The 21244-nt window shown below is 39.9% G+C and overlaps 1 protein-coding gene across 1 annotated transcript; it reads right to left on the bottom strand.

Annotated features, from left to right (window-relative positions):
• Window positions 1-1617: 1617 nt before the first annotated feature.
• TMX4 (thioredoxin related transmembrane protein 4) lies at window positions 1618-17468 on the bottom strand. Its single transcript, XM_007422766.4, has 8 exons — window positions 17219-17468; window positions 12791-12906; window positions 10579-10624; window positions 9207-9335; window positions 8659-8704; window positions 7417-7518; window positions 5795-5852; window positions 1618-4798 (listed from the first exon to the last, which is right to left on the bottom strand). The coding sequence occupies exons 1-8, from the start codon at window positions 17437-17439 to the stop codon at window positions 4539-4541; spliced, it is 978 nt and encodes a 325-aa protein (XP_007422828.3). The 5' UTR covers window positions 17440-17468; the 3' UTR covers window positions 1618-4538.
• Window positions 17469-21244: the final 3776 nt, after the last annotated feature.

Genomic DNA, 21244 nt, shown 5'->3' with positions numbered 1-21244 from the left:
AAAAATCATGTCAAACTAAACAAACAAGTGAACAAGTGTTCATTCGAAGTAACAGTAAGAAACACAAATGCTAATGTTGCTTTGTAATATTTGTTCCAAAATAGCTACGTTTGAGCAAAGTAGTTTACGCGCCAAATAATAACTCTTTTAAGAATTTCCAAATGAATTAATTTACTCCACTTGCTGCTTTTAAAAGATGAGCATCTATAAATTAAAACTTAGGGACCAACAGAGGTTATAATGACCAGTTTCAACATTGTTTCACCTTTTTTTTCTGTGTTAAAAAGAATTGATCTAATAAATTCCTTTGGGGTGCACAGCAGTCTTCTTTATTATAAACCAACTTAAAGCAGTGGTTTATATATCCATATAGGCATCCAGACATCACCTCTCTAACCAATAATTAACTGAACTGAAATCTTATGAACCAAGTTCTAATAATTTAACTTGTAAAAAAAACCTTGAGGACAAATAAGAGAGGAAGTGAAAAATACAGTGCATTCGGGAAGTATTCAGACCCCCTTCACTTTTTTCAGTTTTGTTATGTTGCAGCCTGATACTACAATTGCTCAAATTCATTTTTTTCTCATTAATCTACACTCAGTACCCCATAATGACAAAGTGAAAACAAATTTTAGAAATATCTGTAAATTTATTAAAAAGAAAAAACTGAAATATCACATTGACATAAGTATTCAGACCCTTTGCAACAACACTTGAAATTTAGCTCAGGTGCCTCCCATTTCTCTTGATTGTTGCTGAGCTGTTTCTACACCTTGATTGGAGCCCACCTGTGGTAAATTAAATTGATTGGACATGATTTGGAAAGGTGCACACCTCTATAGAGGGCCTCACAGCTGACAATGCATACTGTATCAGAGCAAAAGCCATGAGGTCAAAGAAACTGCCTGCAGAGCTTGGAGACAGGATGATCGCAAGGCACAGATCTGGGGAAGGCTACAAAAACTTTTCTGCTGCACTGAAGGTTCCCAAGAGCACAGTGGCCTCCATAATTCTCAAATGGAAGAAGTCTGGCACAACCAGGACTCTTCCAAGAGCTGGTTGCCTGGCCAAACTGAGCAATCGGGGGAGAAGAGCCTCAGTAAGAGAGGTGACCAAGAACCCGATGGTCACTCTGACTGAGCTCCAGAGATCGTGTGGAGATGGGACAAAGTTCCAGAAGGACAACCATCACTGCAGCCCTCCACCGATCTGGGCTTTATGGCAGAGTGGCTAGACGGCAGCCTCTCCTCAGTACAAAACTGTGATGGAATGGAATTGTGAAGGCCGAGATCAGGGAGACAAACATTTTCGTAGCTCGCCAGTTCCACATGGGAGGATCAAGAGGATGAGACTGGCACCTCCCTGAAGAATTCACACTGTTGTGGCTGGAGGACTTTGGGAACTGGGGTTTCAGTCTGGGAAGATTCTTGCTAGAGGTTGTAGCTAATAAACATAGCTGAACTGAATTAGCACTGTCTCTTGGAGTTCCTTGGGCTAGGCCTGACATCAATCAAGTAGTCTGGGAAGATTGATGTCAGGCCTAGCCCAAGGAACTCCAAGAGACAATGCTAATTCAGTTCAGCTATGTTTATTAGCTATAACCTCTAGCAAGAATCTTCCCAGACTGAAACCCCAGTTCCCAAAGTCCTCCAGCCACAACACTGTGAATTCCTCAGGGAGGTGCCAGTCTCATCCTCTTGATCCTCCCATGCGGAACTGGCGAGCTAAGAAAATGTTTGTCTCTCTGATCTCGGCCTTCACAATTCCATTCCATCACAAAAACACATGAAAGCCCGCTTGGAGTTTGCAAAAAAGCACATGAAGGACTCTCAGACTGTGAGGAACAAGATGCTCTCGTCTAATGAAACCAAGATTGAATTGTTTGGCCCCAATTCTAAACGTTGTCTGGAGGAAACCAGGCACCGCTCATCACCTGCCCAATACCATCCCAAGAGTGAAGCATGGTGCAACATCATGCTGTGGGGGTGTTTTTCAGCAGCAGGGACTGGGAGACTGGTCAGGGTTGAGGGAAGCGGAATGGAGCAAAGGACAGAGATATCCTCAATGAAAACTGTTCCACAGTGCTCAGGACCTCAGACTGGGCCAAAGGTTCACCTTCCAACATGACAACAATCCTAAGCACACAGCCAAGACAACACGGGAATGGCTTAGGGACAACTCTGTGAATCTCCTAGAGTGGCCCAGCCAGAGCCCTGACTTGAATCCTATTGAACATCTCTGGAGAGACCTGGAAATGGCTGTCCACCGACAGTCCCCATCCAACCTGATTGAGCTTGAGAGGATCTGCAAAGAAGAATGGCAGAAAATTCCCCAATCCAGGTGTGCAAAACTTGTCGCATCATACCAAAAAAGACTCGAGGCTGTAATTGCTGCCAAAGGGACTTCAACAAAGTACTGAGTAAAGGGTCTGAATACTTATGCCAATGTGATATTTCAGTTTTCCTTTTTAATAAATTTACAGACATTTCTAAAATTCTGTTTTCACTTTGTCATTATGGGGTACTGAGTATAGATTAATGGGAAAAAAATGAATTTGAATGATTGTAGTATCAGGCTGCAACATAACAAAATTGGAAAAAGTGAAGGGGGTCTGAATACTTTCTGAATACACTGTATACTGAGAACTGTCATACTGAGCCCAGAGCATTTAATTCTGAACTATTTTTACTTAAAAGTAAAACATGCTGGATTACATTTAGTTCCATGAACACATGCTTAGGACTACAACTATTGTATACCAGCTTCTCTCAAAGTGCTCAAATTAGCACTCAACCCAAACCTTTTATGTTATCAAAAAAACATACTTGGTCACATTCCCAAGGCATCAGAGGTTCAAGAATCAAATCAGAGACTGACAATCTTGTCTTCTTGGTGCTTTTAACAGCATAAAAAAATGCTGGTAAATGCAGATGCTGAACTATCAATTTCTTCAACTGTGGTATGTTAAGATTCTCAAGCATTTATTTTTATAAGTATTGTCACAGCAGGTGAAGTATGTACATTTAAACATTTATTTACCTCTAAATGCATCCCCAGCATTTGAATCTATTTGTCCTAAATTCTGCAGTATTAACAAAATGCAAGGGGCAGTTTTACTAAAACTTGTTTAAAGAGGCCTTTACTGAGGAAATTGTATACGAGTTAGGACTCATTTTAGTGCAATGAAAAGCAAAAACTTGAAAATAGTGGTTCTAGCCAACAGAGGACACAACTAAGATAAATATTATGACAGCATGCACATAAACCAAGTATGGTGCTTTATTTTTACTACTTTCTTCTGAGCGTATCATTTTTTAGGCTTAAAACATCTCTCAACATGGAAGTAGAACAACAAGTTCAACAATGATCCTGACATTCATTTTAATTCTCTAGGTTCCACTGAAAATAACACTCCCTAAATACAAAGGGAAACAACACTGTTCTGAGTTTGCTTCCTCTGTACGCTTAACTCACAATACACTCCACACTTGCGTAACCTTACAAGGGAATACTGCTATACTTATATGCATACTTTACATATCTACACTATACAGAACTTTGACACTATGATGGAACATATTTAAACCTTTGGTATCCAATAAATCTTCTGATCACTGAGGACAAATTAAGAATCCATTTATCCATCAAGACTTTTTTTTTACATTAAAAAATATGCAATGATATTTTTTCATGCCTCTCCTGCATTGTGGCAATCCATCTTGGATTGGAATACATAATGGGAATCAATATTATCAAAGCAGTATTGTGATTCAGAGGAACTTAAATATGGCCAACAAATTAGATACTGAGAAATTTACTTAACAGACTGATATTGGGGCAATGCATATGAAACTGATTTTAAAGTGTTGCAGTAAGAAAGCCACACCCATATTTAAAAATCTCTTCCTGGTTTCTAGTCGGCATGCTGAAAGTAAAACCTTGCAGCTTATAAACTTATAGCTCTTGCTATACTATGACTCACCAGGAACACACATCACAGCTCTCAAGCCTATATTCAGTGCCTTATGTAACTGGAGTCAAAGACCTCTGAAAGTTATAAATCGAATTATCCATTCAAACATGTTAAACAGTAAAAACTTACTACTATCTTAAGCTGCCTTCAGTCTTCTAAGACATGACTGTAGATTTTTGTTTTCAATTATACATATTGGAATTAGCTTCTACCAATAAACCCCAAAGATCTTTTCTTGCTTTATACTTAATACTGCAACAAAGACAATTTGCATTTGTATAGAATGACCATTTCACCTAGTTTATGGCACGGCTTATACAATAAAGCCTCTTATCCATCCCTGAACTCAACATGGTTGTTTGATTGTCATGTCTATGATTTCAACATTAGTCATATTTTACATTCAAAATATTGGCCCTAAAAATAAAAAAAAGTTGCTTTCTAGCAGTCAGCCTATATTTAGCCACAACAGCTTACAGGTCAAATATTTGGCTTCAGCTGCAAACAAGGAGGGTCCTAATCTTCTTTGGTCCACTTAGAAGTATACACATAATTATCTTCACTATAGTTCAGGTTCCATCTGATTTTTACGTTGTCTTAAAGAGGTCTTCTCTAATTTGTCAGATGTGAAATGATCTAAGTCATTTTCTTTCTCAGATCCTTCAACTGCTGAGTCATCTGATGAATTGGCCTGAGACTCATCTTCTCCCTCTTCTTCACCTTCTTCATCAGACAAACCCTTTTCTGGAGTTTTGTCCCCTGCTGAAAGCTCCAATGTTTGCTGTTGTTCTTCTATTTTATTCTCATCAGGATCTACTGGGTCTGAAGTAAAAGAATTGAGGAAAGAGGAGCTAGTACTTTTGTACAAGTGAAGCATCTTGTTAACTTACAATCTGCCAGCTTTTAGATCCAGCCCTTGTGATTCATTTCCCCAAACTCTTATCTCTGTTGAACTATTAAACAAAGTTTACAGACTATAAAGCCTGGATATATACAACAAGCTAGGCCAAAACAATTACATTATGATTCAGCATGGTGTCTGAACCCAGTGATTAGGCTATTTCTCAAACAGAGTTGAAATTAAGGGAATACCCAAAACAGATATTATTCACAATGGCATATTTCCATACTATTTGGAAATATGCTCTACTTCCATATAGAGCACACTGGACTATTGCCAAGTGCTCTGCATGGGGCTGCCCTTGTTCAGAAGCTGCAGGTGGTCCAGAATGCAGTGGCACGAGCACTAGTTGATGCATTTTGGTATGCCCATGCAACACCACTGCTGTGTGAGCTACCTTGGCTCCCAGATGCAATTCAAGGCACTGGTTGTCACCTTTAAGCCCTACATAGCATGGGGCCAGGTTACTTGTGTGACCACCTATTCCCAATAGTTTCCACCCATCCTACTAGATCTGGCAAGGTGGGCATGCTCCAGGTCCCCTCAGTGAAACAATGTTGCCTGGTGGGGCCTCGGAAGCATGGCTTCTCTGTCACGGTGCCTGCCTTATGGAACAGCCTCCCATTGGAGATACGGATGGCCCCCACCCTGTTGGTCTTTAGGAAAGCAGCGAAAACCTGGCTCTTCCCCCAGGGCACTGGGGCCAAGATGTTGATGTTGCTGGCATGGGACGGTTGGCAGATGAATGCGAGTTTTTATCAGGGCCTCAACTTCCTTTATTGTTTGTTTTAAATGGTCTTTTTCAGTGTACTGCGTTTTATTCTGTTTGCTGCCTAGTTCTTTCTGGGAGGCTATATACATTTGTTTAATAAATGAACATTATAAGCAGAGCGTTACTCTTCATTATATGTACATACCAAAACCTTCTTCTTTGGACTTAGATGGACAAATGCAGTCTATAAGCAAAACAAGTATCTGAAAGAAAGAAAAAAGAAAGTACTACAAAATTAAGCTATAGAATTTCAAATCTTATCAAACAGCCTAACACTACTCAAGTTTGAGCGGTCTATTATTATGCTGCCCTTCAGTGCTAAATATCCCCATTTTTCTACCGATGAGGGTCATGTCTTTGAATTCTTTTGTAACTATCCCATTCTCCCAGAGATCTGTATGGTCCCCATCCTGTCCCTATTTAAATGAGACCCTAAAATTTGGCTCTATTCCCAGGCCTTGGGTTAGTGTGGGTGAAGGACCCTTCAATGGAGTTTTGATTTTTTTTAATGATTCTTTCTTCCTGATTTTCAATGATTTCTGTATTTTATAATATTTTACTGTTGTGCTTTGTAAGCTGCCCAGAGTATGATCAGCCTAAGCAGTACTTTGCATTTTAAAAAAAAAAACCTTAAAATCTACTTAATGTCTTAGAAGAGCTACATAATCACCAAATAAGTGTGGTATACTGTGTGACACTAGTTCTTACAAATACAAATGGTCGAATACAAATGGTTGCATATGCAAACTCCATAGCAGCTATCATTTGACCAAGCTTTCTTCAAAGTTTTTCTCAAATTATGCAGTGCTAAATTTCTTAATGAAATTCTTTAGGAACTAAGAAATTAATTTCAATTCTTGTCCAGACAGATAGGCAAAAAATAAACTGCAACAAAAGGTGCAAAATATTCTCTCTTGCTTGTCTAGGATCAGCTATGGATTGAGGATAGCTTTGGATAAGAGGAAGTCTGCATCAAGCCAAGATGTCCTTCAAGAACAGCTAACTAGGAATCTCATAGAAGGGGAACGTATAGAAGAGCCTCAAACACCTTCCATTCTCTCAAACACCTTAAGGGGATTTGCCCTAATGAAAGAACTTTACTATTACATAGGTGTGAATGACAATATTAGTACAAACTTCCTTTTGGCTGCCCTTTCTGATCACCACTGACTTCCCCTTACGGCCATTTTGGTTCATGCTGTTGGACTGATGTGACACTGGGAGAGGAGCAGAAGCACTGCAGCACTGCTAAAGAAATCCACAGACCAAGACTTCCCTAAATGCTTTCTTTTGCAATCTTGATCTAACCAATGCTAAAGCACAGAAACCAGGACTTTTCAGAATCCTTAGAGAGGTCCTGGTCTACTGCCCTCCCTGCCAACATAGAGAAGTCCTAGTCTACTAACTCTCAACACTTTGAGAGATAATTGCCTACCACTTTCTTGAGATCAAGACTGCTAGAAAAGACTAGAGGTTCTTGATTACTATTTTCTCTGACAGTATAAAAAGGTCCTGATCTACCATTAACTGGAAAAAGCTCTTGAGATATCCTGGTCTACCTATTTAACTAGCAATACCACCTTCTCCAGCCCCAGACCATATTAGGGGCAGCCATTTTTTTGCCCAATTCAGTAGGAAAATCAATCTCTTCCCCTTAACTTGATTTACACTGAATTCTTAAGATGATACCGCTGTCCTTGTTACCAATACATTATTATTCCCATTTTTCCACATTTTGGTTTAACAGTACGAAAACTGTTTTCTTACCAAGGCCAAGATAAGACCGATCAACAGGGTGGCTAATACAAAGATGGCATAAGAACCCCAAGTATGAATTCCAAGAGTGCCAGTAAAATAGTTGTGGATTTGCTGTAATAAAAACATAACTTGAATTGAAACTACGGTTCCGTTATTTATCGGCTATTGTGTGGAATGACATTTAAACAATTTATTGTTGATTTCACAAATTCTCAAAAATGTATTTAGAAAAGCATACAATTTCATTTTTACCTGAAGAGGTTTGAATCAGTTTGCACATAAATCATATACAAAATGAACATCCTAGATAAAACTATCATTAGCTATGAACTTCTATAGGTGTTACGTAGTATCAGTTGGGATGAACACCTATAAAACCATTCAACCATTTATATGTAACTGCCCTGAGCATTTGAGGGTTGTTGTTTTTTTAACTACAGATTACTAAGTATTTCAATTAACTTTGATTTTTTTACATTAATTTTCAGATGATATACAGTACAATTTGCAGGTTTTAAGCTACCAACAGCTGTCTACAGAAGCAATTTAATTTATTGAACGAAACATTTTCATGTCTAACTTTTCAAGTGCTGCACACTTAGCAATACAGAAAGAGATTATGCTGATTTTAAAGCTTAAGTACCTACAGAAAAACACATGATCTGTGCATATATATGCAGTAGACTTCTCAGAGTCATGGTGTGCTAGTTTATGTTGTTCTGACTAACATTCTACCTACTGGTTTCCCAGGCTTATAAGTAGTATTATTAGGAATTTATTTCTGAATAGGACTGATACAATTGCCTAAATAAATACAAGTAAACAGCAACTGCATACTTTCTTTTGTATGTTTTAGATTCATAATAATTTGTTTAGCACCTTCTAAATGGAAATTTATGAATTATATACATAATTTAAAATACTGTTTGAAAGAGTTTGTAAATCTGTAGAATGTTTTACCCACATAGCAGAGTATGGAGGGTTGATATGAGACCATGTTGAAATCTTGCATCCCATCATGAAATTTACAATACTTCGATTATTTATCACAATTTGAACTGAGTTTTTAGAAGTAGAAACTTTTTCCATGGTTAAGATTAATCAGCATTAAATACTGATCTATACACTTAATTCAATGCCACGTTAGCAACACAAACTGTATCATTATTGGGGAACATGACAGATTTTTTAAAAGCGTACATCAGGAATAAATTTTTTCTGCATTACTTAAGACACATTTTGCTTACTTACTCTGATCCATCCAGATAAATGGAAGAGTCCTGCCATTCCATACATTCTAATAAGAATCAACATAAACATGATCACTGAAATATAATTAAAGTTTGAAAAGTTTGTACCCATTTGTTCTAGGACTAATATTCTATTATTTCTCATGCTACTTGATCAACAGAGAAAACAATTTTTACTGTCTACGCCAGTGTTTCTCACCCTGTAAATACTGCAACAGCTTTACATGTACTCCATATGTCATCATCACAACCAGTTCTCACTTGTTGCAATTTTTGTTCCCTAAAAACATGGAACTACCACCCAAAATTAAATGCAAAGTAAATATCTTCCTATTAGCTAACTTCCTGAAGGTTTTTCAGAATGTCCATTCTGGAAGCAGTGGACATTTTCTACCAGTAGATGAGGTGGAGCAGAATGAAACAGAAGCTGCCACAATAGGTCACTCTGAAAGTTAGAAAGTGCAAGCAGTATTCAGCTGGGAACTGCTATTTTCAGCTAAGGCTGCATTTAACCTAGGATGAAATTCCAGTCTGGGACATTATAATTACATTAGAGATGAGGGAGACTTCCATCCTGCTACAGGCTCTACAGTTTCCCATTTCCTCTCCAGGATGTAACCCTCTAGATCCTCCAATGTCCTCGAGCCACGATATCTGCGAAAAACTCCATCCTTCGCGCTGAAAACAGATTAAAGTATAGTTATACCACTGAGACGAAAACCTTGTTACTCTACAGTATACAAGAGCAGCAATCGTGCAAATACACATGTTTTACAGAGAACCAAATCCTTTTTATATATCTTTCTCCACATCCTTACAAGTATTATTCCATTGGAGGAACTGGAGGGCAGGGGAAAAAACAGATGCAAACAAGCAAGGGAAGAAAAGAATAAGGAGATGTGTTCAGGGGAAAAAAAGTCCCTTTTATTCTTATTACAACTCAGTCACCTAATTACTTATTTCGGGTAGCTATAATAGGACATGTTTCCTCTGGGCCAACAACCTAACTTGTATTTCAGGTTACCAAAGGATACTGGAGTACATAAACCCAGGAACAGCCTTAATTTACTATCTTGCCCATTTTTCCAATTAATCAAGTAATTTGGTTAATAAAACCCACAGGACCTGATTGCAGGGAGGGACGTTATAGCAATGAGTAGTGAATTCCCTTGTGGTTTGTTTATGACAAATTGCTAGTACCTCACATTACTGCCTCACTTTCCAGTCACAGCAGGCTCACATTATATATATTAAGAATGACAGCAGGAACCTCTCTGTTTAGGTAATCACTTTCTTCTGAAGCTGAAAAATCTTGCTTTCTATTGAGGCTAAATATTACCTGTTTTTCCAATAACACCAGGTGTCCAAAATGCCATCTGTGGAAAATTTCCTTATTTCTTATTAATGTCCCTGTTCATCTGACTTTTTAAATTGCAAAAAATAAAAGTATCTGGACTTTTAAAAATGGGAAGCTGACATATTCCAAAGGAAAGCACTAGTTTCTAGCAACATCTTCACTTCCTAAAATGGATCTGGGTATCAAATGGCCTGCATAAACTTTGTTACACAAGTAACGTTCTGTTTGCAATGTATTTTGTAACTGCTTATGTCCACCAAAACAATTATTCTATGAATAGGCAAGGTTCCTGCATCCCAACAACCCTATTTTTCCAAATGCTTACCAACACTCCAAATGCACTCACCAAACCAAAAAAATTGGGGCTCCCTGCAATGAGATAGCCTTTTTTTTTTTTTTTTTTAAGTTTGTGCTGCTTTCCAAGACTGTAATGGACATATTTTTAGGGGTGCTATTTCCTTAGCTTCATCATGTATTTTACTTTGTCACACATTCAAAAGGACATGTTTTGAATTACAATAGTAAACAGTAGCTATTTTCAGGATAATTAAAGTACATACTTACTGGTAAATAGTGGGAAGAGTAGTGACTAAGAAACGGCCACTTACACCTGAAGAGAATAGATACCTGTTTTAAATAGTGCTTATTATCTTGTTTCTTACACATAAACATCACCTAACAAGTGCTTTATACCTAAGAGCTCATTTTCAAATACTACTCATTGTGGGAGTTGGCAACCTGGAGTCCCATGGCTTCACATGGCTAACAAGAATCCATTCTGTCTCTTTCGGATCCCCTTAACCACGACTGGCAAAAGTGTGAAACATAATTAAGGAAGAGGGCACGCACTGAAGTAAACAAGGGAAAAAGGGAGGAATCCCAAGTGCTAGCAGGAAAGTATTTATTTGCCTCAACTCATTTTAGAAAATGTATTCCCTTTTCAAGGGCCCTTCTAGAATATCCATGAGCAAATTTCTCCCAAGCACACAAGTAAATTAGTTCATGGAGAGTCCAGAAGTACTTTGAAAAAATAATACATTTTCTAAAACAAGTCACACCAAATAAAAACTTTTTTACTGATACTTGGGATTCCTCCCTCTCAAAAATTGTTTTGAGGGAGGAAATGCATAAACTAGCACAAACCCTACAATAGGGTTAATATTGTTTTAAAAAACCCTCTAAAAACAATTAAAAAGTAAGCCCCATGACTTTGCATCGGTGCCCGCCCACTGTACTCCTATGGCTCTAAAAAACTTTTCAAGTTTGGTTCTTTGGCTTTCAAATATTGCCAACTCTGGGGCAAATAGTATAACTACTGAACTGATGATTGCTATCAAGATCTTCTCTTGGAACTTTCTCAAATACGTTCTTAAGAGTGGATAATGAAGGATTTATTTATAATTCTAAAAGTAATCAAGTAATATAACATCCATCCATAGTATATTTTCTTTCGCTTCTAAGAGCAAATAATGGACACATACTTACTGTTTGGAACAGAGAATAAGTGGAAATATTTTTCTATTTGCAAAGTCTAACCTTATGTTCACAATTTATTTTATTGCAAGTTAAATCCTATGGAATTCAATGGAACTTATTAGACATTTGTGAAGTGTCTGTTTTGACTCTAGAGATGTAGAAAAGAAGATACGTCTTCAGAATATTGCATACATTTATGCAGAAGCTGCCTTGATAGATGAATAAAATCATGCATATAGCAACCCTAGCCATTTACCTTGGCTTTATCTCTGCTCCTAATAATCAAGTTATCATATCCATGATAACCTGCTAGTGATAGGCTGATTTGTACCAGCAGCAACAAAATAATCCAGGACATAGGACATACTTAACTGTGAGGCAGCAGCCTTTGAACTGCATACAAAGATATTACCAATACTTCATTATCAGGGCTACCTGCTATAAAATATGTAACTTTAAATCTCTTCAAATTGTAGTTAGTTATGAATCAAGATAGTGCCCACAAAGTTTTTAGCTGATCAAATTTCCTTTACTTCCCTTCAAGACTAATGAGTATTTGCCAAATCTGAAAATCATTTGTAATTTGACAGCAAATCCTACTTCCAAGTATAAATGATTACCCCACTGAAACCTTACCATAGCTGTCTTTCAGTATGAACTTGAAACAAGCACCACACCACACCACACCAAATACAAGAGTTTACATCATGTTTTTTAGAAGCTTGCCTTTTAGAGAATACTGATGATAAGTACCCCAATGTTTACAAGCAGTCCACACCACATACTGAGGTTATTTAATACTTGAGTTATTATACCCTAATGAAAACAACCACTTCGGATTTACAAATGCCTAGTATCTAAACCAGTGTTTCTCAACCATGGCAACTTTATACATGGACTTCAACTCCCAGAATTCCCCAGCCAGCCATATTGGCTAAGGAATTCTGGGAGTTAAAGTCCCCATATTTTAAAGTTGCCAAGGTTGAGAAACACCGATCTAAACCATATACAGTAGTGCTAATTTCTAGAGCAGCTTTAGCCACTATGTCATCATCCAGATTCACTGGACTATATGTCTATAATGCTGACTATCCCCAGTGAGCATGGGTGATGACCACACTGATCTGGGATCCTACCAAGAGTCTACCAGGTTGGGGAAACCTATTCTACATCTGGGCTACTAACATCAGGTTGGATGAATAAGACTTAATATTCTGTTTCCAATTTTAAAAATTGCAATGAAAATCACCTTACTGAAATTGCTTACATTTTTTTTTCTTAGTGATTATTCATTACTTACCTGGTTCTTGAGTGACATCAACCTTGCCCACACTGAGTTCAAGTTCCACGCTATTTCTTGCAAAAGCTTCCCATGCCAATTCCATCTGCTGACAGGCAGGACACCAAGGAGCATAGCTAAAGAAAGTGACAGTATGATATAACCATGAACTGACCTCATTATCTGCTTAGTTGATTTCCAATTTATCAAAATCTATAGGCTTTTGACAACAGTTAACAGGAAAAAAGACAAGGGCAAAACATTTGGAATTCAAAATATTTGGTCCCGAAACCATCCTTCTTTGAGTTCTAAACAAGTTGTTCTGACTTTACCAGAAAAGTTCTGAGTACTCCTAAGTATTCTGAGCATAAAACAATCCATTATGATCTTGGAACACTTTCAAGTTTGGAGAGAGTTGGAACAGTAATTTCAAACTTGAAACACGATGTTTTGAACTCCTAATGTTTTCAGTTTGAAGAATTCTGCAGACTACTAGTGAAAACACAACCTGGATTTGATCTTTTTCTACTATAATACAGCACCACAAAGCAGTAAGAGACCCAATACTATACTACCACTATCATCCTGTTCTCCAAGTTCACTCAGTAATTATGCCAAACAATATTACTTTTTCAACATTTGTTCAATGTCAAAAATCCAATTGCCTCAATTTCACAGATCACTGACACAACAGTGGCAGATGTAAACCTATGAAAACTTTGTCCAAGCTCTACAATCTGCTAATCCAGCACATATACTACCGTAGAACAAATTATATAGGGCGTGCAAAATGTTTTGAACTCAAAATAATTGTCTTGAATTGGAAACAAGTTGTTCCAACCTTGCTAGAAGTGTTCTGACTGGTCCAACCAGGTTACAAACTCAGAGTATTTTAGGACAGTCAGGACATTTCTAGCAAGGTCAGTGCTGCTGTTTTGAATACAAAACAGAATGTTTCAAGCTCAAAACATTTTGAACTACATCCTGAATCTTATATAGGTAGTACTTGACTTACAACCACAATTGGGACCGGAATTTTGGTTGCTAAGCGACACAGTTGTAAAGCGATACATCACATCACCACACCACTTAGTGACTGCAATCCTGGCAATCCCATTGCTGTCGTTAAGTGAATTTTACCGGTCATTAGCTGAGTACCCACCCCAATCCAAGCCATTCCAGGTTTGGTCCCTTCCAGCCCCAAGCCTCAGTAAGGTAAGAGACTGCCTTCTACTCCCCCCACCTGCCTATCTCCCACACATCTCTGCCCTTTTGGCCACCCTGCACCCTGTGTTGCAGGGCAACAAGCAGCCCCAGAAGCATGTGGCTCTGAGGCTGCTTGCCACAACCTGGGAAGCCACAGCCACCCTAGCTCAGTCCCTCACCACCTTCCACTCTGAAACCCCTGCCACCCTGTGCTCCACTGACCCAGCTGACCTTTGCCGCTGTCTTCTTGCTCCTACTGCTGATAAGGCATGCCTGGCCTGGCTGCTGGGCTGTATGGGGCTGGCTTTGCATGGCAAAAAAGGAGAAAAAAAAGTCAGCCCCAGCACCTTTGCAAAGAGCTCTTGGGTAGGGCTGGGGCTGGCTCTGCACTGCGAAAAAAGGGGGGAGGCTTTTTTTCCCTTTTTCGCAGCACAAAGCCAGCCCCATATGGCCCAGGAGCACGGCACAAAGAGGAGTTTTGGCGTGCTGCAGTCCCTTTAAGCTGCTTTCTGCATTTTTTTTTTTTTTGCCATGCCCTCCAACAAGGTTGGAACACAATTAGAAAACTGAGCAACTCAACAGCACCACAGTATAATACCCAACTAATCAGTGCAGCAATTGCTCTTAAAATTCTCACCAAAAAAAATCAGTATCTAACACCAGCCAATCTGGTGCAGTCACTTTCTATAATGTAACCTTTCAGGAATAGAGACTAACTTTCTAGGCAACATTTTTAATAACTTACATTATTTTATAAAAATTTTACTCTGACCAAGAAGGACCCAACCAAAGGAAAAAAGTACATTGCAGAAGATGCACACTTACAGTTATTCTACTAGACATATATTTATGGACAGGAGATCCACCTTCACAGTCAATTCACAATCAGTGCAGAGTTTCTCATGTGAGAATTTTATACTGTTGCATATCAGGCAAGGACATTGTGCGATGTTCCAATCCCCAAATAGGCCATTCAATGTGTTCCATGTTTCACAGAATGTTCCATGACAGAACATTTTGCAAACCCCTCCCGCAGCTGTTTTAACTGCTAGTTTTCAGCTGAAACACCTAGGGCTTCCTAAATTATAAAGTACATCATCTTCTAATTCTGACAGCTAGTTTCATAATATTTTAACAGTGTCTTCAAATCCCCAGCTTACTTCGCATTATTTCCAACTTGTTGCAATTCCACAAAAAATATTAGGCCAGAAGCCATCAAAAGATTATCTATTCATGATATACAGTAGTGCATTCATTTGTTCTTCTATATTTCATTTCACAAATCTGTTCCTCATTCATATGATACCCTGAACCACATCAGTTAAAGTCCTGGGTAGTCTGAGCATTTGTGTTAAGGAAAAAAAAAATTAGTTGTGGGATAACTTAGTATTTCATCCAAGTCCAAAGGAGAGGGCTAAGTTGAGGTTAACATTCTTTCTCTTTAAATGGTATTCCTCTTTTGCTTTATACCCATAGTATTCAAACTGTGAACTGAAGTAGCTCTTGGTTTCTTCATCTGTCTGGCAATGGATCACCAGTGAGTTATACAGAGCAGAGTCAGATTGTTTATTATTTGATCACGGTGTCTTTTACATTAAAGACCTAAAGTAAAGGCTATTTTTTTTTTGTCTGCAAGTTTTTTTTTTCATCTGATAAAGCATATAATTTGTGTAAACAAAAAATTAGCTGTGCTAAACGCAAAAAAGGCTGACGGTTGCTACCTAATAGTCTGTACATATTTTTCAAAAGGAGTATTCAGTATATGAGTCAATGCACAGGAAGCATATTTTTTCCCAGCTTATAAAAGAAGCCACGTCTTGTCCAACTTCATGGATCTACTATAGAAAGTGCCCTTGGCTGTCATTACCTGCCCATGCACGTGCAGCCATTCTGCATTTTTCCTAGGAAGCAAATTGGCTGTTGATGTACATGCCTATAGAAGGCAATGTACGCACTTGTCTTTTGAGGCAGCCTTGTAAGGCTGGAAAAAATACATGTCTGCCTTAATGATTCAGAAAAAGATGCTTCATACACACTGCCACTTTTCAAGCATCCTACAGAAAATCAGTTACAAAAATGGCAACAGAAGTACTAGAATACTATAGTTTGCTGTTTCTGAATTACATATGCATGACCTACTTAATCCAATTTGTGGGTTGCCACAAGAGCAATTCTAACCTACTTCTTCAGGCAATTATTGTGAGCTTCCCAGAGTCACCCATTGGGGGAGATGGGCGGCATACAAATTTGAAAAATAAATAAATAAAATAAATAAATATATGCTCATCCTTATCAGTAGTGATTCATAGCAATTCAGGGACTGTAGGGCTAATCCCTTAGCCTGAACTGCATTTCTGCTTTCTTCTTTTTTTCCTTTCACCATATTCTTCCCAAGCGTATCTATGATAATAGAAAATAATAACCACATTCACACAACACCCTAGACTAAGTTAAAGTGATTTGTGGATTCAGTTTGTTGTGCAAATTCAGCCATTGTCTTAGAACATTTTGAGAACTAGGCCATCACATTATGTCATAATATGATTTGTTTGGGCAGAGCAAGCTACATATATGCAGCAATTCATTAGCCAGGGTTTAGCATATTGTACTAGGTGTCTTTTAGCATGTTGTATTAAGTCAATACCTTGCAGCGGTACTAGTGCACGGACACTCAAGTTCTTTGAACAAACGACAACTGCAGGGCTCCCCAAACAGAATGGCTAAAGGCCTGGAATTCTATGAGCTGCCTTATTAATATATTGGGGGGCACCAGATTGAGGACAATTGGGCTTAATTAAACCCCAAGTCGGAAAAGGCTTAAACCATAAAAGCTTTGCAAAACGAAAAACCATACCACCTTAAGTACTTACCTGCATTAAGTAAAAAGTCAACTCTCCAAAGTAGGACGGATGAACTAGATTTATGAGCTCCGCCTGATTTAAGGGATTCACAAGCGCCGGGCAACAAACAGCGCCGATCAAGCTAGAAAGGGCCCTCCACATTTGTCGACCAAGGCAAACGCCCCGAAGTAAGGGCCACGCCAGACTATCCGGACTTGCTGCGGGGGTCCTCTACACTGCCTTGCCTGCAATGTATTAGCCAAGCCGGCTAGGGATGATGGTGGCTGTAGTCCACACTCCCTCTAACGCCCTAACAGGGAGAAAGGCGGCTGGCCGGCTCTTCCGTTTGCATTCCCTTTCGGAGCCCGCGCGCGCCCTTTCCGACCCGCCTTGGCTTACTCACAATTCCACCATCCACTGGCCCTGCAGCAGGAGGCTCCAGTTGGACCCGGTCAGCTCCACCACGCGGCTCCCCACCGGCTCCGGTTCCGGCTGCAGGGAAGCCACAGCCGTAAGGAAGGACGCCAAGCCGGCGGCTCCCCACAGCATCACTAGCAGCGGAGCTCTCCCCTCCTTCCTCCAGCGGCTGCACCAGCAGCGACTTGCGAGGGGAGCCGCCGCCATCTTGAACAACTAGGAAATCAAACCACCGCCGCCAAAGGAGCCGAGAGCGGCGGGACGGCCCGGCGGCCGCCTTTGCTTCCGGTTCGATGCGACAGCTCCCACCATGTGCGGGGTGGAAGAACCGCGGCGGGAATGGGCAATACGGACATACCGCTGGGCAATCTAACTTTTCAGCCCAATGCGCGCGTCTTGGAGGGCGATACGGCAGCCTTTGGTTCTAGCTGTATGTTAATACTGTACTGTAACATACTTTTAAAAACAACGCACGCCTTTCTCAGGACCAATAGTGTAAAAAACTATTGAAATGATAATAGTCATTGTTTTTAAAAAAGAATTTAAACCGAGAAATAATGATGACTGATACAAACGGGGCAAGACGCTTGGCTAAAATCTGACGGATTGGCTTCTGGCTCACCAGCTGTGCAAACCCGAGGGATTAATTTATGCAGCCGTGGGTCGGGCCAACCCTAACAGTTGGTGTAATTCAGGAGACTGAATTGATTGGGTAGGTGGATGGGTGCTGGGGCTGAAATAGAAAAGGATGACCGGGGGGGGGGTCTGCTTGGATCCCTGGAAGTGAATCCTTGCGGGGTTTCCTCAGGATCGAGGCTGGCAAGAGACGGAGCGGGGGCGCAGCCTCCTGGATGCGTTAGAAAGGGACCTGGGTCGGATATCTTGCTAAATCATGGGTTGCCTAATCAAGGTTTGGTGGCTGGGCTCACACTCTGAACTGAGTCGTAAACCATGGTTTATAAACCACAGCAGAGGGGCTCATGCGATCGGCTAAGCCAAATCCAAAGAAGGGTGGGTTTTAGGGGAAAAACACACAAAGAAGCATAGATACAGTTTAGTGTGTTATGGAAACCGAGCCTTAGAAATGACACATGAGAAGTCAGAATGCACTGAGAAGCAAAGACGAGCGATAGTTATGATTACCCCACAATCAGCAAAAGGAGGGCATGTCCTCCTTTTTGTCCTCTGTCCGACAGGCATAACCTTAAAATCAAATATTGTCCGGGTTTTTGACTTTTTAAAAAAAATTTTGGACTGTTTTCACAACAGTAGTCATTCAAACTTCCATGTATTGTGACCTTGTAAATTGTCTGCTTCTTTCTTGTCTGTCCACTGGCTTGACTACCTAGATGTACATTACAGGTAGTCCTCGCTTACCGACTACTCATTCAGTGACCATTCAAAGTTATGATGGTGCTGAAAAAGGAGACTTACGACCGGTCCTCGCACTTACCACCGATACAGCATCCCCATGGTTACGTGATCACGATTCAGGTGCTTGGCAGCCTGTGCACATTTATGATGATTGCAGTGTCCCACGGTCACGTGATTGCCATTTGCAACCTTCACAGCTGGCTTCTGACAAGCAAAGTTAATGGGGAAGACAGCAGGAGGTCACAAGTCGCAGTCATCTAACATCACACTTAACAACTCGTGGTGATTCACCTAATGACTGCAGCCAGAACTGACAGCATAAGTCAAGTGCAGTTACATGACATTTCATTTCACAACTGCATCGTTTAATGACCAAGTTGTCAGTCCCAATTGTGGTCAGTCAGTGAGGACTACCTGTATTTAATTTATTTCCTGATCCCAGCAATCAGCTTCAATCCACCCCCTTCAAATCTATGATTGCTATAGTCTGTAGATCACATGACTCATACATTTCTATAGTGAAATCGGGACAGCGCTTCGTCTTCAATTCTGTATTATCACTAACATATGTTATTGAAAATAAAAATATGCTGGAAAAATTTTGTGATTGCAAAACCAGTCTTTCTGATGCTGGAAAAAGTAATTTCATATATATGTAGGCCTAAGTACTTTTTTTTTTTTTTTTGCAGTTTTTCACTGTAATTTTTGCTGCAGATGCCAAGAAGGTTAAATAGCTAGTGTGTCCTCCTTTCCCCCATTTGTCCTCCTTTCCAATTTCTGTGTCCTCTTTGTCTGTTCAGCTATCTGGTAACCCTAGCAATAATCAGTGTAATCTGAGCATGTCTGCTCACACATGAAATCTACTAAGCTGAAAAAGATTCACCCCCTGCAACGAGATCAAGATGCACTTACCAGCTTATTACCTGGATTCAACCCAGAAAAATGTAATTGGACTAGGAAATATTGCTCAGTAAACTACAGCCTTCCCTTACACACCTTTACCATGCAAATAAACCCCACACATTGAGAGTAACTCAGAACTGCATGGTTAACCCCAACTTTCCATTCACACAGTATGCTAAGCCATGGTTTGCTCTATCTCGGTTTGCTGAAAGAATCACAGTTCTTATTATAGACCATAGTTTACAAGCCACAATGTTTGGACGCAAGCACCATATTAAGCTAAAAAGAAGCAACCCATGTTTCAGTTCTGCATAATGTATGAACCTGCCCCAAGTTCCTTTTTACAATATGGTACTGAAGTTGGGTTTCAGTTGGAGAATCCTCTTAGACCCTTACAACAGTCCATCAGGTAGAAATTCAGTTGATAGGAAGCATATTGGATTTCTGTTTGTCACAGATCTTTGAAAGCACAGTCATGTTGTCTTCCCCACAAGGTTTTTCTTTTAGGGTTTGACCTGTATTCTTTCACCCAGATTGGCTGAAGCTAAAGTAATGGTAAAACCAAGCTCAGTCTCTAACATTTTTGTGGATATGTCCACACCATTTCCTTGGTTTGCCATTGCCTTCTTTCAGGATTTAAGTCTGATTTTCTGATCTACCGTGTTTCCTTGGGATTTGTGCATGGATTCCCATAACAAGTGCTAACAAGACCCATAGCTTGGGTTCACATAACCCACCACATTTTAGCCTACCACACTGGACAAAAAAAATTCCAAAGGGCAGCCAGGATAAAAAGTCATCTTGCCCAGGTCATTTGTAAAGCCCTTGAAAGAAAAGGGAGCCTCTGAGTACATGTGCATTGAATTTTGTATTGACAATCACTGCTGCTGGCACCGGGTGATACATCAACTGCAGATGTGTTCCAGAGTTCAATTAGGGCTCTGTTGAAACTAGTAACTCTAAGAAGAAAGGTGGTGGGTGAACTTTTGCTGCTTTGAAGCCAGCCTGAAAATGCAATCAGGGCTTCCAAGAAGCAATTACAGAATATTTTCTAACCGAAGAAAAATGTTTTTGTACCCTGCAGACGTTCCCCATAGAGTCAACGTCCTGCTGAATGATTTCATCATTCACTTACTGTTCAGTCTGCATGTTATCTCAGTATTGTATTTGAAAAGGACAGATAAAATGAAGGCAGCCACCCAGCTAGCTGCAAAGAGGAGCAGTGACTAAAGTGATTCTGGTGGCTAGGAAGCCATTCATAACAGTGATGCTTCAGTTCAAATCTGGGTAATACTTAGATGGGAGACCACTAGGAAAAACCAGGGCTGTAGGCTAGACTAGGAATCTGAAAGACATCCCAGGAGAAGGAAGTAATGAAGCACTGCTGTATTTTTGTCAAGAAAAGCATGCAAAGATAGACTCATAGTTACCAGGAGTCAAGTGTGCCTTGTAGGAGTCAAAGTTCAGGTCAAGTTTAAAACTGCTTTGGACTCTCAGCACAGGTTCCTTCCTCCAGAGAAAAAGATAATGTTTTAAAGAAGAATGAGGGCAGACAGAGGCCAGCCATGTTTTTCTTCTCTCCAAGGAAAAGGACACAATGACAGTCCTTCCTTCCGGTCTGCAGAAGATTGGAAGGTAGCCATCGCTTGGAATCAAGTGATCTGCCAGCTTCTTTCAGCAGATCAGCAGGGAGCAGGTTCACCGAAAAGGCCCAGGGCAGGCAGCCTGGAACAAT

The sequence above is a fragment of the Python bivittatus genome, unplaced genomic scaffold (assembly GCF_059951505.1).
Source record: "Python bivittatus isolate LINGU-HERP-01145 unplaced genomic scaffold, Pbiv_v1 ctg000020_np1212, whole genome shotgun sequence".
Classification (NCBI taxonomy): domain Eukaryota; kingdom Metazoa; phylum Chordata; class Lepidosauria; order Squamata; family Pythonidae; genus Python; species Python bivittatus.
The sequence above is the reverse complement of the archived record's forward strand: the minus strand, read 5'-3'. Positions and strand labels throughout refer to the sequence as shown.

What these genes read in the sequence shown, in the direction of transcription:
- TMX4 (XM_007422766.4), bottom strand. Translation starts at nt 17,439, where the DNA reads ATGGCGGCGGCTCCCCTCGCAAGTCGCTGCTGGTGCAGCCGCTGGAGG. An exon ending in TGATGTCACTCAAGAACCAG is followed by an intron (nt 10,625 to 12,790) that starts GTAAGTAATGAA and finishes TATTCTCTTCAG; the next exon opens with GTGTAAGTGGCCGTTTCTTA. An exon ending in AAGTCTCCCTCATCTCTAAT is followed by an intron (nt 8,705 to 9,206) that starts GTAATTATAATG and finishes GATTCTTATTAG; the next exon opens with AATGTATGGAATGGCAGGAC.